The sequence below is a fragment of the Natator depressus genome, chromosome 27 (assembly GCF_965152275.1).
Source record: "Natator depressus isolate rNatDep1 chromosome 27, rNatDep2.hap1, whole genome shotgun sequence".
In the NCBI taxonomy this organism is placed as follows: domain Eukaryota; kingdom Metazoa; phylum Chordata; order Testudines; family Cheloniidae; genus Natator; species Natator depressus.
This window is the reverse complement of record NC_134260.1, coordinates 13,950,058-13,968,062: the sequence shown is the minus strand read 5'-3', so window position 1 is coordinate 13,968,062 and position 18,005 is coordinate 13,950,058. Positions and strand designations below refer to the sequence as shown.

The 18,005-nt window shown below is 39.8% G+C and overlaps 1 protein-coding gene across 2 annotated transcripts in view; it reads left to right on the top strand.

Moving 5' to 3' along the window:
• Positions 1–6,707: 6,707 nt before the first annotated feature.
• LOC141978632 (keratin, type I cytoskeletal 19-like) overlaps positions 6,708–18,005 on the top strand; it is a 53,848-nt gene continuing 42,550 nt past the window's right edge. The window contains exons 1-8 of one of the 2 annotated variants that reach the window (XM_074940886.1): positions 6,708–7,274; positions 8,750–8,832; positions 10,044–10,200; positions 11,116–11,277; positions 11,580–11,705; positions 11,821–12,041; positions 13,094–13,119; positions 13,692–13,786. In XM_074940886.1, coding sequence (XP_074796987.1) covers positions 6,708–7,274; positions 8,750–8,832; positions 10,044–10,200; positions 11,116–11,277; positions 11,580–11,705; positions 11,821–12,041; positions 13,094–13,119; positions 13,692–13,786 — 1,437 coding nt within the window. Of the gene's footprint in view, positions 7,275–8,749; positions 8,833–10,043; positions 10,201–11,115; positions 11,278–11,579; positions 11,706–11,820; positions 12,046–13,093; positions 13,120–13,691; positions 13,787–18,005 lie in introns of those variants that run through there. The other variant, XM_074940887.1, reaches the window with a different exon arrangement.

The window sequence follows — 18,005 nt, the reverse complement described above, 5'->3', positions numbered from 1 at the left end:
AATCTCTAAAAAGAGACTCAGTTGGTTGTGAAATGAATTTGGTGTTCTTAATCTCATCTCTAAAAGAGGCTTTTTTTAAAAAACATTGAAATTATGCATTTTTAATGGTAACTGAAGTAAAATAAAGATATAAATCTACTAGGAAGTAATATTGTACATTATATTCTGCTTTCATTTTGAAGTTTCCCAGAGCATTTTACAAACTTAACAGAGTGCTGAAAATATTATACACAGAGTTAATTTAATTAATTACAGATATGTATCAGCTGGTTAACAGCACAGAGCAACAGTATCCAACGGTTTTGGCAAGAAAGTGAAGAATGCTTTTTCTAAGTTTACCATTTGCTTATTTTTTAAAATGTGCCAATCACCTTCTTTTCAGTCACATGTGCAGAGACCATTTGAGGCAGACACGGTCACTTGTTATGTGGTTGTACAGCACCTGGGTTCTAGTACAATGTAAATGTTAGATAAATAACAAGAACAACAATAATAATTTTATTAAAAACCCAAATAAATTTGTTAGTCTCTAAGGTGCCACAAGTACTCCTTGTTGTTTTTGCTGATACAGACTAACACGGCTACCACTCTGAAACCATTAAAAACCTTACGATCAGTTGACCAATGTCAGCCAAAACCTATTAACTCAACCTCATACATAGCTCTAAATAAAAATACACCCCATCTTACCCATGCAGACAAAAGCTCAAGCAAACACATAGATTTAGATGTGCCGTGAAAATGGATACATTTGCGGTTTGTTAGAGCAAAGTGGGAAGTGAAGTCCATAGTTGAGGGATCACTATTTAAAACAATCTGCCACCAGTACTGACACTTACCTCTAATAAGGACTCTGAATAAAACCACAGAGGCAGATCTCAACTTTGTAGTAGGACATGGTGAGAAAGGAGAGCTCTCAGGTCCCAAAGTATGCAGAGATTTAAAGGACATTATCAGCACTTTTAATTGTATTGGGAAGTGACCAGGAGGCCAGTACCTGCAGTATTGATGTAACACATGCCCTGTAATTAGCACTGATAAGTAAACAAACCAAAGTATTTTGCATCAATGTTAGTTTCAGAATGGTCCTCAAGTGTAGCGTGGCAGTAATTCTAATCTGTAGGTGGCAAAGACATGGAGCACTGTGACAACTTCCACATTAGAGAGAACAGCTGCATTCTCTGTGCCAAGCACAAACAAGAAAAGGCACATCTGGCTAATGCAGTACCTCAGATTGCAAGAGCATCTGGGTATCCAGAAGTAGCCCAAGACCATGAATCTTATCCACAAAGTGTGAGCAAACCCTTTTAATCATGGGGGCGAACACCATACTGGTGCATTCATTTGGTAATGATTCATGGGAATTGCCAACACCATTTCCTGCAAAACCCTGGGTATTCCTTGGAGATTTCTTTCCAAGTACTGACACAGCCTATCCATGCTTAATTTGTTGGAATCTGGTAAATTCACATTAGAAAGTTGTCTGACTGAAAAATAACCAAAGGGGAAAAATAATTAAAATACCTCTTATCCCCGCCACAGAATCCTACCCATGCAGATCAGGAGGGAGGTGCATTGACAAAGGCAGGGTAGTGAGAGGGAGACTAAGACAGGAACAGAAGTTGCACTGAGGTGCCTTGGCAGAGCTGGAGGTGAGCACAGAATCAGAAGAGCTGGGAGCATTGCAGGTTATCAATAAAAGCATTAGCTTCGGTAGAGATGAAGCTTGTTCTAAAACAGTATACCTGTATATTTTACATCTGCCTGTGGGAGCAGCGGGAGAAGTCTGTAACGCATCAAACACAAAGAGGCTTCTGTATCTCTCCTTCAAAGTTGCTGACTCACTTGCTAAGAAATGTTTCATATCAAATTGCAAATCCTTTGTCTCCTAAACTTAGTGGTTACACCTGGAATCCATTCCAGATCAGCAAAGATCTCCAGTTCTGTCTTTATTCTCCAAAGGCTATACATAGGAGCCCATTCCCTGTGGGTTTGTAATTTTTGTCAGAGTTCTCTTTATTCCAAGTGTCTGAACAGAGTCCCAATAGAGTACCAACATGAGTTAGCTTACAGCATGTTACATGCTCACGCAGTAAGTCAGGTTCTTCAGCACTGCAACAGTTAAAACAATATGTGAAAAATGCTTAACCCTCAAAGTGCTTTGCATTATGTGGACTCATGAAGCTGAGTATTTCTATCATGCATCGTTTATGTAATTAAATGCTACAGGGTAGAAAGTAAGATGTACGGGGACACTTTCCTGCATGGACATCCTACAGCCAATATTTTCAAATTTCAGTATTTAAAGTTAGGTACTAAATGGACATTTAACCATGTAAAGGAATGTCCTGATTTTTAGAGGTGCTAAACATTCACAAATTTTATTGAAGCCCTACCTGCAGATGCTCAGCAGCCCTGAAAATGAGGCCACCTTTATTTAGGCACCAAAATATGGATTTTAGTGTCTAATTTTAGGCACCAAAGTTTGAAAATGTTGGCACATACTCTTACTGTACTGGAAGGTTTCAGGTGAAATATTCAAAGTAAAATCATTCAGATAGTGTCAGACAGTGTTAAATCTGAAGTCTGGCTCTCTCAGTTCATTCAGAAATAGACAGCCTGCAGGGTATGTGATGAATCGTTATGGTTTGACCACACAAAGGCTGGGTATGTCGTGGCGACAAACAGGCCTCTTTCTGAATGGAACTCTTTGTCTGCATGAGCTGACAGGATATTATTTTTTAGAAATCTAGTAAAAAAACGATGACAATAACAGAGTTTGCAGAGTGCAGACATGCCAGAGGACGTCTGCCAACAAAGCTCTGCCAAGGCAGAACAAACGAAGTAGTTTATACATAGCTTAGTTTGGAATTCCTCATTTACAGAGGCACAGTACTGAGTACCATGCAAAGGACTAAACTGAGTGTAAGCGTCAAGACATGAGGTATCAAATCTTAGGGAAAGGTTAGTGTGAAGTGTGCAAAGACCACAAGTGGCAAGCTCAATACAGCTCCTACCACCTCAGTGGGTGGGTGGCTCTGCTGTGACTTTCTCGGCAGAGTCATTTTCACTTCATACCCAGCTGCTGAAAAGTGCTGGATGAACAAGACAGTGAACTAGATCTCAGCTGATGTAAAACGGCATCGCTCCACTGACCTCAAAGAAAGGTTCATTTGAACACAGGAGGGTGGTGAAACTGGGAGAAGTCAATGTTTGGGGAAATGTTAAGAATTTTTAGGCAGTTCATACAACAAGAGTAGCGTACAGAAATAGTCTCCAGAAAAAGAAACCCACATTTGTTCATATCAGGATTCACACCTAGATCTAGAGCTGAGCTAATATTGGGGGAAAATTCAGTGAATATTTAATCAAATTCAAAAATGAACTTTGATTAGCCAAAGTTTTAATCTCAAGTTTTACTAATGTGAATACTCAAGAAAAGCAACATCTTAGCTCAATTATTTGACAAAAGCCAATTAATTTCACACTGTCTATTTGACTATAAAATGATATATTGGCTAGTTAAAGAAGTAATCCAAACAAGAGCCAGTAATAATATTATGAGGCTTATGTAAATAACCAACAGAATGTGAATTGTGAACTAGAGATACACACAAATTGTTTACCAGCAATCTGCACTCGTGGATAATTTGATCATTTTTCTTTCATAAGAAGAAGCAACACTCAGACTAGAACTCACTGAAATGAACCTTATTGTGAATGATTTAGTTGGGGATTAGGATGATTTAGTTGGGGATTAGTCCTGCTTTGAGCAGGGGGTTGGACTAGATGACCTCCTGAGGTCCCTTACAACCCTGATATTCTACGATTCCATGAAAGCATCTGTAAGAAACAGCAATTGGTTCATGCGGTAAAGACTTGGTCCAGAACTGAACAACTCCAAACTTCACAGGTGGTTGGCACCTTTGGTAAGAAAATATTGCAAACAATATAGAGAAAAAATATTGTAAACTATTGGAACAAAGCTGGCCTTGTCATTTAAAATGAAAGACAAATCAAGAATAAGAAGATGGAAAGATGGAAAGGGCTGAGATCTGCAACTGCTGTGCCCTTCTTGGATTGCAGGATCTTGATCACGTGAAATATGCCCTGAGAATTCAGGCTCGATGTTACAGAAGGAGGAATAAAAACATCAGACTCTCTGTCAGGCTGCTCTTCTGAGTTATGTTATAGGAGAATAAATTAAGCTGTTCTATTGTTTTTATTTTTTCAGCTGCATCTGCTACCTACCATTCATGAGATCCTGTCCAATAACAATCCAGTGTGTGCATGGAGTAAAATAAAATCAGCAAAGCATATTTCACCCTCAAGCTTCCAAAGGGGTTATTATGAACAGTAAGTGCAAAAAAGATTCAAAATTATGAAAAATCTGTTCAGTGTCCCTATAAAATCTATGACATTTTCCACAAGGGCTTCTGTTGAAACCCAGGATTTTAGTGAAACAGAACGTGATCTTGCTTATTAGAGGATCATTAGGAGTTAAACTGAGCCTAGTAGCATGTAAGTTTCAGCATGCTTACATTACAGGGGTTTTATGGAACATTCTTCACTGTTAGGAGAGTTTGTTGAAACTTGTTCTTTAAGATACTAAAGACTTGGTGATATATAGATTTGGCAAGCTACTAAGAACTATCAATCAACCCATGGCAAGACTAAGCCTCCATGGCTTAATTCCAAACTCAGTTTGAAACATGCTATCAAAATTTGGAAATATACTGCTTTTCTCTAGAATTGGAAAGGTGAGAAAACAGATTGTGAGAGGGCAGTATCATAAGCAGATTGTTAAGATGTGGATCAAAGAGGGGCCGTTGATATAGCTCTTGGTTCCCAGTGCCATGTCTTTCTGGTGATGTATCTCTAGCACTCCATTCAATTGTCAACTATGCAACCTCAAAAAAACCCTTGATACTGAGGACTGTTAATCTGAAATCTCCCATCCCATTTTCCAATTTATTTATCTATATCCAATTCGGCAACTGTGATAGATAGAAACCTCTTTTATTGATGTTGCCAGCAAACACATAACATTTGTTGTTCTTTTTTAAATGTTTGATTTTAATGTACATTTGGTGTTTCTGAAGTGAAGGGCAGGAAAAGTTTCTCCCATTCACCTAGCTCTGTCAATACACATCAGGTCCTACAGTACAACCTCCTCTTCCAGTACTTGGCTCCCTATACATCACTGCCAATGCCAGTCAGTCCTGACCGGCAGCATTCCCAGCTCCCTAAACCTACTATTCTGACTTGTAGCATGCCCTACTACTCCTCATGCTAACTCTCAGCCCCCAGTAAAAAACACTGCTTTCATCTAAAGAACAATCTCCTTGGAAACTGTCATTCAAGCACCACAAAAGGGATGCAGGGGCAGGGGGCACAGGGGTTTTAAGAGCAGTGCTACTTTGTTTCCAGCCTCTCTTTCTCTCTCTCTCTCTCACACGCACACATACTACTCTAGCAGGACAGAACAAATAAGACTTGCATCGGAAATCTCACAAGTTCAGTCTCATCCTGTCCACAGAGGATGAAAAGATGTTTCTTAACAGCATCCAGTTCATGTTGCACAATTACACTAACAGATGACCGATCTGTGTTGTGGAATTTCATCAGAGAATTGTTAGGACTGAAAGGGACACATAGTTCACTCCCCTGCTTTTAATGCCGGACTAATACCTTTAGATAATTTCTGATAGGTACTCCTCAAGCTGTGATTTTTAAGATATCAATTTGATATTGATTGCACCTTTATTTTCAGAAATTTGTTCAATTTCCAAGTGGATATCACCATTAAAACGTTAACTTCTATCTGACTGAAACTTTTCTGTTTAATGTTATATCCAGTATGTTTAGCCTTTGCAATAGTTAGCAGTGGGAAGCTTTGCCACCTCTTCTTTGCAGCAGCCTTTTTTAATTACTTTTCACTCATCTCGTATCATCCCCGTTCTTCTGTTTTCTCTTGACTGTTACCTCCCAATAATTATTCAGTTATTTTAATAACTACGAATACTGTCCCCTGTTCATTTGAGATTCACACACCAGCAGGATTATGTGTTTTATGCCTTAAACATTGAGGTTCCAAACCCTGAAGGATGATTCTGAGCAAAGAATAGAAATAGAAAAGTAGCTGATTCCAAAGTCTTGATGGAAACAAACCATGACTTTTTTTTTTTAAGGGGGTGGGGGGACAAGCAGCAGCACTGGATAAGCTGCTAAAGATGCATTTTAAATGAATGTGGAAGTTCATATAAAACAAACTTCACTTTTGTGGAAGACTTTTTCTTAAAGTGACTACAGCGGTTTTTGTTCATGCATAAATTGGGTGTGGTCAAACTCACTTGGTTTTTCTTTTCTTGAATGTAAAAACAAAGTAAAACATAATCCAAGTGGTAGAACTGTAGCCTCAAGAAAAAAACAAACATGCATTCATCCTGAATCATACCTTTTGTTTAATTGAAGAAAAAAAGTCCAACTCCTCAGGATGTACAGCCAGCTGTGTTAGTAAGCAAAATTATTATAACTTGGCATCACCCTTAAGGGTGGAGATCTTTTGGGGGAGGTTTGGAGAGTGGGTTTGTCATATAACACCCACTGTGGTTGGTATAAATTGAGCTCCACTACAGTGCAGAGACTTACTCTCTTATACTAGGCCAAGCTGAGTAACTGACACCAGATCCTTCAGTGCTGCTGTCATGGCTACTTCCTTTATGCAGAGCACCTCTTCTAACTATGGTGGTGGTCTGGGGGGTGGGGGCAGTAGCTCCTCTCGTGTCTCTTCAGTCCGAATGGGAGGATCCTACAGACCCCCAAGTATCCATGGAGGATCTGGTGGCAGGGGCGTTTCTGTCTCTTCCACTAGGTATGTCTCCTCTGGAAGTGGATATGGTGGTGGCTTGGGCAGTAGCTATGGGGCTGGATATAGTTCTGGCTTGGGTGGGGGGTATGGAGGAAGTAGTGGCTTTTATTCTGGCTTTGGAGGAGATGCTGGTGGTTGCTTTGGAGGAGGTGCTGGTGGTGGCTTCGGTGGTATTTATGACTTTGGTGGTGGTGATGGAGGAATCCTATCTGGAAACGAAAAGATAACTATGCAGAACCTGAACGATCGTCTGGCAACCTATCTGGACAAGGTGCGAGCTCTGGAGCAAGCAAATACTGATCTAGAGATCAAAATCCGAGACTGGTATCAGAAGCAAGGTCCCACTAGTCCAGAACGTGACTACAGTCCTTATTACAAGATAATTGATGAGCTTCGAGACAAGGTATGACATTCATATTTAGAAGGGATTGTTATAACAATTTATTATTAGTGAATTGCACATTCCAACTTTTTTAACCAATTAGAAAGAATTACAAAGTCATAATTTCTTGCCAAAAAAGTAAATGCATTGTGGATAAAAACACTCCAGCAGGAAAGAAGGGAACAGCTATTGCTGTTTTATTTTATTAAAATAAAAGTCTCACACCGAAAATGTAGGCTTTTTTTAATGTTAATTGAAAGCTCTAAGACGGTAACAAAATGTGACACAATACATTAAAGTTTATCCATAAGTTGTAAGGCAATCAAATATTAAACAATGTGACAAAGTACAAACCATGGCCTTCAAAAGTAAGGAAGTCTCCGGGGCAAAGGTAAGGTGAAATATTGTATGGTGTAAGTTTATTTTCCATTTACCCTGGGTGTGAATTGAATGTACTGTTTAACTTCCCACTGTAATTAATTTTTAAGGATTATAAAATTTGTACAAAAGTACCATAGAATACATTTAGAACGAGAGAAACATGCTTATGAAAAGTTAGATTTATATTTTGAGTTCATTATTTCAAACACATTTTGGCAAGGAGAATGTTTCAATATTCTATTGCCATCAGAACTGTACTGGGTAATAATGTGCAGTCAGTTTTAATTCTTATTTCATCTTTTATCTTAAGAACATTAGCACAGAGAATGAAAGGGTTGGATTTTGTTGCCATTAATTGCATGAACTGAGAGATTACACAAATAGGAAAGAGAGGGAAAATCAAGCTGTCTAATTTCAGTCTGACACACCCACACTTGCTTCGGATAAACCTCAAGATCTCTATTTTACACTCAGCTCCCGGGTCCACATTTAGAATACGAATAATGTTTAGCTTCTTTTGTTTTTCCCATGTATAAGCTATGAATAGTATGGTGTGGGGTAAGGGCGATATAATGAAATGTGTTTTTTAGAATTCATAAATCGTGCTTTGATTAATGATTTATCACCCCAGATCCAATCCTTCTCTCTTCTTCACTGCTTTACATGTCTCAGTAACTACCTACACCTATCTAACCCCTCCCAAACCCCAACCCCGACTCAGCCCAGAGCCTACTCTCATACTCCGAACCCCTCTGCTCCACCCCCAGCCCGCAGCCCCCTCCTGCATCCCAAACCCCTCATCTCTGGCCCCACCCCAGAGCCCACACCTTCAGCCGGAGCCCTCATCCTCTCCCGCATCCCAACCCCCTGCCCCAGCCCGGAACCCCCTCCCACACAGTGAACTCCTCGTTTTTGGCCCCACCCCAGAGCCCGCACCCCCAACTGGAGCCCTCACTCACTCCTGCATCCCAACCCCCAATTTCGTGAACATTCATGGCCCACGATACAATTTCCATACCCAGATGTGGCTCTCAGGTCAAAAAGTTTGCCCACCCCTGTACAGTGATTTTTCACCATTATTCACAGGAATCTTTTTTCTGTCTCCCAATTGCCAGATTCTTGCAGCTACTATTGACAATTCCAGAGTCATTTTGGAGATTGACAATGCTAGACTGGCTGCAGATGATTTCAGACTGAAGTAAGTTAATTTTGCTCTAGCTGTTTCAAATTAATATTTCGGAAGCTGAACATCTCATCATAGTAGCAGAGAGTATGGATTCCCAACCACAGCTCACAAGTTTAGGGATGGAATTTTCTCCCTTATAATTTACAAGAGAAAATCCTGGCAAAAGAATAGATATTCTAAAGGAAGAAATGGGAGAAGAAACTTTCTTGGCAATGACACCAAGCCAATCAAGATGTCTTCCTGTTTTGTTATACCTCATGTCTTAACTTCCTATACTGTTATTAACTTTTTGTACAGTTCATTCTCACTGAAAAAATTTTCACTTAAAGATTTTAAAATGAGAAAGGGTCTGAATTTGCTTTCAGCTTGAAGTGGCATGATGGGATGGAGGGATAATCTCTTTCTTGTACTCATTCTCTCTCATAGGATGTAGGCATTAGGAGAGGAAAGATAGATAGGAAAGCCAAAGAGTGACCTACAGAAACTCAGGTACGCTGTTGAAATGAGCTTATCTTCAGGGCACTGCTGTCAAGATGCCACCAAGTACTTTCCCTTACAATGATGTAGCTCCAGGATTATATTTTCTCCTCTAGTGCCCTGGGCAAAGCTTACAACGTATGCCTTTCTTCATCACTGAGAGGTCACGAAAACTGGATTGTCCATTATCTTTTTTATAGATGTTAATAACCCCGTCTAGGTATACAAACCCATAAAGCTCATATTTAGCTATGCTTCAGAAATGTAGTTCAAGTCCAAATACATTTGTTATTTTCAAGTTTTCCTCTTTAAATATAGTGATTTTCTTACTGCATATGAGCACCAGCCTGATAACCCAGTAGGTGGGCTTTTTGTAAGTTCCCACATACAATTCTGGCATTGCACCTAAATCCTGATCTGTCTGTCAGTCTGTCTTATAGTACTAATCACTGTTGTAACTAGGTGCTGGTATCTTGGGATTGCCAAAAATGCCAACTTATTTGCTGATATGATGTTGTCAAATGTCCACAAAGGACCAAGATGGCTATATCACACATTTTTGCATAGCATACTTTAAAATTGGAACAAACATTCTAGCCTACTATTTTTGGTCTGTCTTCTGACTTTACATTTCTGTTGTCCTGTTCCTCTCTGACACAACAGGCATAAGATTCCCTGTTTTTACAATTACATAGGATACAAAGCCATGTGTTTTCAAATGTCTGTTTCTTTTATTTAAATTGCAGATATGAGAACGAGTTGTTCCTTCGCCAGAGTGTTGAGGCTGATATCAATGGCCTGCGTAGAGTCTTGGATGAGCTGACTCTGTCCAGAGCTGATCTGGAGATGCAGATTGAAAACCTGAAGGAAGAGTTGGCTTTCCTCAAGAAGAATCATGAGGAAGTGAGTGCTCTAAACATGGAGTGGGGAGAAACATCCACATTTAGAATTCAGTTTGGGATTAAAAAATACCCCAAGGAATGACAGCTTCACAACTGGATGATTTATAAAAAAATCTTTAACCTTAAAACAAATCCAAAGGGCTCCCCAGGCTAATATCCCTCTGATTCTAAACTGTGTTAAAGATGTGAGTTGTGTACCTGCTTTGACGTGCATGAGCATGCGGTCAGAAATTTTTAAATTATTCCATAGACAACAATATTTCTTACATGAAATGTTCCCATTCATTTAGAAACAAAAATATGATTGTTCCAGACATTTTATTTTAAAAAAGATCACATACATAGATAAACATCAATCCACAGTAATCAAGATATTTCATTTAAAAATTTCAGCTCCAACCACAACATGCGAACAAAAATTCAGTGTCTGAATAAACTTCTTTATGAAAAGGAACTGATAAAGAACTCATGTGTTAAGATATTAAAGTTATAATACATGCAACAGAAATTGTATATAATAAAGTTAAATTATATATAAGGAAAGAAAATAAAAACTTCTAATTTAGCAGAGGATGTTGCAACCTGTATCAAGGTAACGTCTTTGATTGGATCAAATTCTGTTGGAGAAAGGCACAAGCTTTCGAGCTTCTCAGAGCTCATCTTCAAGTCTGGGGAAGGAAATTACAGTGTCTGAGCTAATTACAAATTGGGACAGATTATTAAGCGTAAGGGATTTACGCATGGTGTAGGAGCCCATTTTAAATGAAATGGGGAATTACGGGCTAGCAGGCAGTGAGGTGTGTAATAACCATAACTCAAACCACATGTTTCCCAGTTAAGCTATATGGATTGCTGAGGGCAGAAAGTGTACAAGGGAAGAATGTATAACCTCTTTTGTGTCCTTCTGTCTCTGTAGGAAATGAAGGAATACAGCAATCAGCTGGGTGGACAGGTCAGCGTAGAGATTGATGCTGCTCCTGGAGTTGATCTCACCAGTATCCTGGCTGAGATGAGAGAGCAGTATGAAATACTGGCTGATAAGAACCGTCGAGATGCTGAGGCCTGGTTCTATAAACAGGTATGGCTATCCCAATGAACAAATAAATTGATGCACTATCATCTCATCATGGTCCCAATTTCTGTGCAACACTCCTGCATTTGCTGATCAGTTTCTGCATTCGGTAAGAAGCTAAGAGTCCTGATACACCTACCAAGATTTTAAACATTCATCCTCTTTTCACCATTGGACCATTGCTTAGAATCAGATCCAAAGCAAGCAGCACCACGACAGTGATTAGGGTGGTACTTTCCTTTTGGGAAATAAAACATTTTGGTAATCCAATTTGCATTTGATTTTTATTGTTTTTGTTTTTCTTCCAGACTGAGGAGCTGAACCGTGAAGTAGCCACCAGTACTGAACAGATACATACCAGCAAGAGCGAGATTACAGAACTGAGACACACACTGCAGGGCCTGGAGATAGAACTCCAATCCCAGCTCAGCATGGTATGTGGCTGTTCCATGCACACAATAAGTCACAATAAGTCACCTCCCTTTGATCTCTTGCTCTACTATGGAATGAATCTGCATGATAACCCACTTTAACTTTGTTTTATATTAGAAAGCTGGGCTGGAAGCCAACTTGGCAGAAACAGAAGGAAGATACTGTGCACAGCTAGCACAACTTCAGGCCATGATCACCAGCATTGAGGAGCAACTGGCTGAGCTTCGATGTGACATGGAGCGGCAGAACCAAGAGTATAAGATGCTCCTGGACATCAAAACCAGATTAGAGCAGGAGATTGCCACTTACCGCCGTCTGTTGGAAGGCCAGGACTCCCAGTATGTAACTATGTCCAAAATAAAACCCCTAATGGCAATTTATAATCTTATTAACATGACATATGTTATAACAGTAATGTATGGAATCTGCCCTGAAATTAGGTGAACTTGAGCCTCATTACAACCAGGACTACTGCAGATTTCTGAATTGTACTGACTGGGTACTGGGCCTCTTGTGGGCTGCCAATAGGTGTCCAGGAAAACCCCAAAGGCTGCCAAAATGCAAGTCCATCTTCAAAGGCAAATGAGCTGATAATGAAAACTTTAATTATGAAAGTGGGAATGCACTCATATTAACTAAGATGAGCTACAAGATGAGCAACAGATAAAGGTCCTGCATGTTTCTTGCTGCATGGGAATCATGGCCATTAGCGTAGAACCATCTATTAAAGTCTCTTCTCACTACTCATGTAAATGTCACACCCCTGGTTCCTCCATAGAAAGATGAAAATATCCACTGTTATACGGTGTAATTCTAAGCTATTTCCTCATGTTTCCAGTGTGTAGAACACTTCTTAAATAAACTTTTCACTTGTTGGGGACTATTCCCATCTCTGATCCACAAACAGAACTTGCATTAATGCTAGTAGGACATTTGTGTGTGCACTGAAGCACTACTTTTGAGGGGGAAATCAGCTCTTAGTTTTTTTTTTTTTTTTAAATAATGAAATTTTAAGAGACGTAAAAATGTAGAAATGTCAAGAATGGGAATAGGAATCTAAAGAGCTACAACTGTACTGACTGCTGTTCATGTTCTTTACTGTTATAGGACTGAGCAAAAATACGTGACCTTCAGAATATGCAAAAGAGGATAAGCAATAACAACCAAAACACTATAACTACTGAATGGTCATTTAAGGGCCACATTTTCAAAAGGGCCTCCATTTCGCATCTGCAGTTTTTCACAGTCGATCTTTTGTACACAAAATTTGCATGTTCCAACTTAGAGGCCGTTCAGTGGTCAGACTACATCAGTAGGATTGAATCTGCTGCACAGTGCACAATTGCAGTGGAACTCATTAGTTTAATCCTGTATCTCTTCTCTTCCACAGGCTGTCGGGATGGAGCCCTAAGGATGGTAAGATGGATTTTGAAATAAAGAGGGGAAATAAAATACATTTAGTAGTGCGGTTGGTGGATACAACCACCATCCTTATGGTAAAATAGAACTGAACAAGCCCATCCTCTATTGACTAGAGGGATTACAGACAGTATCTCCATTTCTCCTCCCAAAGATTGATCATACTGTCTCCATAGCCCCCATAGTTTTTTTAGGACCAAAATTATTTTATCCCTGGTCTAGCAAACTGGTAGGCAGGCATCTGATCATTTGTACTCATATCTCTGAAATCAAAATAATTATGGAGATCTGGGGGTCCCTTGATCGGCTTCTGCTGAGTCATACCAACAGTAAGGTACTGCCAATTTTGATATGTAATTTTCATATGGAAATTACATAAGCTTTACTTAGATCTCATGATCCTCATATTTCAAGACTGTGACAATCTAGTGTCGTGAGAAGAGGCAGGGCTGTGTGTATGATAAGTGAAGGAAGCTTCTACTGGGAGAAAAACAGGATTCTTCAGTGTTCTACGGATGTATATTTATTTCCCCAGTTATAATTACAGTTTCCCTTTCTCTTTATCACAGCATCCCTTAGCAGCAGCAGCAGCAGCAGAGTTCGCATTAGTGTGGAAGATTCAGTAGATGGAAAGGTAATTTCTTCCCAGGAAAGGAAATACTGATTCCCCTCACCCACATGAGACCACCTGTGTTGTACCAGTTCTAACGACAGCAAGCATCTGAGAGGGGAATCATGAAATACCTGCCAACAGAGTAACAAGGAATCTGTTCGGTATGCACACTAGAAAATGCTAACTGAAATGATAATGATATAGTCACAAGAGTGTAACCCGATAGTGCACAACAGCTTGGTGTCTTTCTTATAATTTCCTCTCTGTCTTTTACACTGACTATCTGTTCTTAAATCCTGAGGTGAATGGCTCATTTTACTGCATACCAGCAGCTTTACTGTATTGTATAAGTCTGGATAATAAAATTTCTTTCCTGGCTTGAAATAAATGTATGTTGAGTTTTTGTTTAAATTTTTTTCATAATCAGCAACATAGTTTTGTGTGTTAGATGTGGCACCCATGTCACATGTCCAGCACAATCCAAACCAAATTACTATCGTCATACATCTGCCTTCAACTGTCTAGTTCTGAACAGCTTTTGGAGTAACGGAGATATGAATAAATTCACATACTATTAAGTTCCCAACACTACTCCTACCAATAATACATGGGCAGAAATAAAACAAAATTAGGCTGCAGTTAATACATCTGGGGAAAATCATCTAAAATACAGACAGTGAAGGCGGGGGAGAAAAGTGGAAAGCAATAATGCTGAAAGAGACGGGTGATAGAGGAGAGCAAGCTAGACGTGAATTTATAATGTGATTTGGAATCAAAATATCAGTATGATTTGGGGCTGCATACATACAGGCACTAGGTCATGGTGCAAGAAGGCAATAGTCCCTTGATATTCAGTGCTTACACCTGTAATATTGAGATTGCAGCTGGTACCTTTAGGCACCAGGTCAGTGGAGGAAAGATATCCATAAACTGGAAGAATATAGGAAAGAATAAGAAAAAAATGATCAAGGAACTGGACAGACTGATTTATGAGGAAAGATTTAAAGAACTAAACATTTATGGCATTGCTCACTAGGGACACAATAGGACAATATAATAACCACCTCCAAACAGCTGAAGCCCTGCTCAGCTCCTTTTCCTATGGAGTCTTCATTACTTCCTGAAAAGGAGAAACAGACATGCCCTTTTAGATCAGGAAGTTCCTTTTCCTGTAATGTCATTCGGAGAGTTGAAATAGGAAAGTAGGACTCTGAGGTAGTGGAGAAAGGCAGGTGGGCTCTGTAACTATGCAGAGTCTACCCTGAAGAACCTCGGTTACAGGTAAGTAACCTCCATTTCTCCTTTGATTGTCCTCTGCATATTCCCATTTATGAGATAGATTGATAAACAGTACTCTGACCCAGAATAGTGGGATGATGGAGTCCTAATTATACAAGGACTGAAGGACTGTGTAGCAGGGCTGGCTGTTCAGTCAGCAGGCCTAGTAGTGAGAGCCTGCTGCTCCAGTCTCCCTTTTAGTTCAATGTGTTCTGAGCTCCCTGAATGGCGTTCAGCTGGGTCAGCTTCTTTGTCGATAACCCCCTAATCCTGCCCATCCTAGGGGCTAGGTGTAGGGGAATTTGGGATTGGTGGGGGGACCCAGGCCCTCCTGCTCTTCTGGATCCCAGCCCAAGGCCCTGAAAGTGTGATAGCGTGGCATGGCATATGTTAGACCTATCCCCTGCACATCTTGCCTTGGGCCATGTCCTACCACATCCGATGGACCAGTTTGGGGCATGGCTGCTGTTAAGTTATAGTCCATTGTTTCAGGTGACTCTCTTGGGTGATGTCTAAAAGGAGGGAGGGAAAGACTCACTGCTGGACCGCCTCAGTAAGGGCTCCTTTTCTTACTGTTGCAGGGCAGTGGTCCTCCCGGAAGTGGCTTCTCTCTTTCCCCTTGCCTACGCTGCTAGAGCTCTCCATATACTGCTCCTTTCCCCAGGACCATGCTCAGCAGTAGTGCCTGAGGTGCAGCGCTTTCCTGGCCCAGTACTGCTCCAGCCTTTTCCTTGACTCAGCCTCAGTGTAGAGTTTGTAAACTACATCAGAGACTGCCTTGCCAAATTTTGCATCAGATCTAGATTCCAAATCTAAGGAATAAGGTTTAGTAAAGGTCTGAACAGAACTCCACTGTGTTGCTCTACATATCTTTATTAGAGGAAACTGTCAAGCTCTACAGACTGCCTTTTCTGTAATCGAATGCTTTCTAATCCCTTCAGGAATGGGTACCTCCTTCAAGTTATAAACTTCATAAATACTTAATCTAACCCATTGAGAAAGTGTTTGTAGAAAAATAGCTTTCCCCTTGTTCTTCATTTCATAAGCAATCAACAATTTTAGGGACTGTCTAAATTGTTTAGTCCTGTCTAAATAAAATGATAGAGCTCTTCTAACATCTAGTGCGTGTAATTTAGGCTCTCCATCATGAGTATGGGGTTTGGGAAAGAAAACTGGTAAAATAATAGACTGATTTATATGAAAATCAGAAACCACATTTGGTAAAAAGAAACACTTTGTCTTTATGAAAAACAGTGAATTGCAGATCAGTCATTAACACATGTAATTTACTTGTATGCCTTGCAGAAGAGATTGCTATCAAAAACACTGTTTTTATAGACAGATGGAATAATGAACAACTCCCCAAAGGTAATTTTAATAAAATGTAACAGTACTAAATTCAGATCCCAAGATGGCATAGGGTAACTTGATGTCTCAACAAGATATTTTATGGTGAGTCAGCCAGTACTAAAAGGTTTAGATAAGTCAGGACTCATCACAGTAAGTTTTGCCACTGTAATGTTCTTTTTATTGCATCATCAAAGGGACCTGTCATCAGACCTAAACAAAAACTCTCATTAATTGGGCATGGGTACGTTAAGTGGCATTTGGACCACCCAGTTTGGGTTTGATACTGTACTGTGATAATATTGTCCCCACCATCTGTCCATCACTGTTTCTATGGTATTCTGCAGAGATTCTGATGGATTTAGCAATCAAAATACTCTCCTGGTTGCCAGCACCATTAGCTTAGCTGAAAAATATTTTCCCATTTGTCTCCCTGTTTACAACTCCTTCAAAGTGTCAACGGTACACCCCTCAATACTCTCTCTCAATCAACCAGAAGGATTGATATAAAGTAACAGCATTCCCTCCCACAGGACCTGATCACATGGCAATCAAAATGCTATTAGCCCCTGCCAGCCCACGGTGAGGGACCAGTCCCAGCAATCATACAGAAGGTACATCATTAACTCCTGGACACTCCGAAGCATATACAATTTTTCAGGATAATATATTTCAACAGCACAATACGTCTCCCTCCTCTTTGCCCTCTCCCCATCCCCTTTCCATCATTTAACTTGTGTAGTATTCTCAGTGTTCTCACCTCTTATTGGGCTGGCCATGCACTTGTGTATAGATTTGATGTCCCACCACTAGAGCACTGTAGCTTTCCTTTTATTTTCTAGGTATTTTCCAACAAAACACAAGATAGTAAAGGAATCAAATCTAATTTTGACCTCTAACCATGGTATTTGCTTTGCTTTGTAAAAGCAGACTCAATTTAATTTTTTCTGAGACAAGATGTCTTGCACTATTCGGACCTCAGTGGCCTTTATTCTAGCTGCTTTTAGAACACAGTGTATCTTTTTAATAATATTTATTTTCTCTAGGAAATCTGAGTGTGCTTCTGCAGTTCTCAATATTTTCAGCAACATTCATTTTCCATTGCCAAGGCAAGCACCATACTAATTTTATCTGTTTTGGTGCAATTCATTGATGTTCTTCCATTGATCTCATTCTACTTTTAGGTTTAGCTTTGTATTTTTGCAAGACTGGTTTGTTCCAAGTCTTTTTCTTTGCATCCACCTGGCTGACATACCCCTCTATTTATTTGTCAGTTCTTTTTCATGGTTCTTTGAGAATATATTTATGCTTCTCACTTTCTCTCATAAGGCATATCAATGACATTTCATTTTTGCTTCTCAGCTATCTTTGCCCTTTCAATATTCCAGGACTTCTGTACAGCTTTCTCCATCTTAGTCAACAGCTATGAGAAATCTGTCTCCATCTTCTTCTGGTGAGTAAGACTGCAGTAGTGAAGCAGTATTAATTGTTAAATGGGTTTGATCAACTAGCGTGTACCCAGCTTGTTGTCATTCCCTATCTGTTTTACCATGACCAAGTCACATAAGCTCAGTTTTCAACTGAATATGCTGCCTCACTACTCTGGTGATGGTTTCCTTCATGTCATCGTTGGCTCAAACATTAT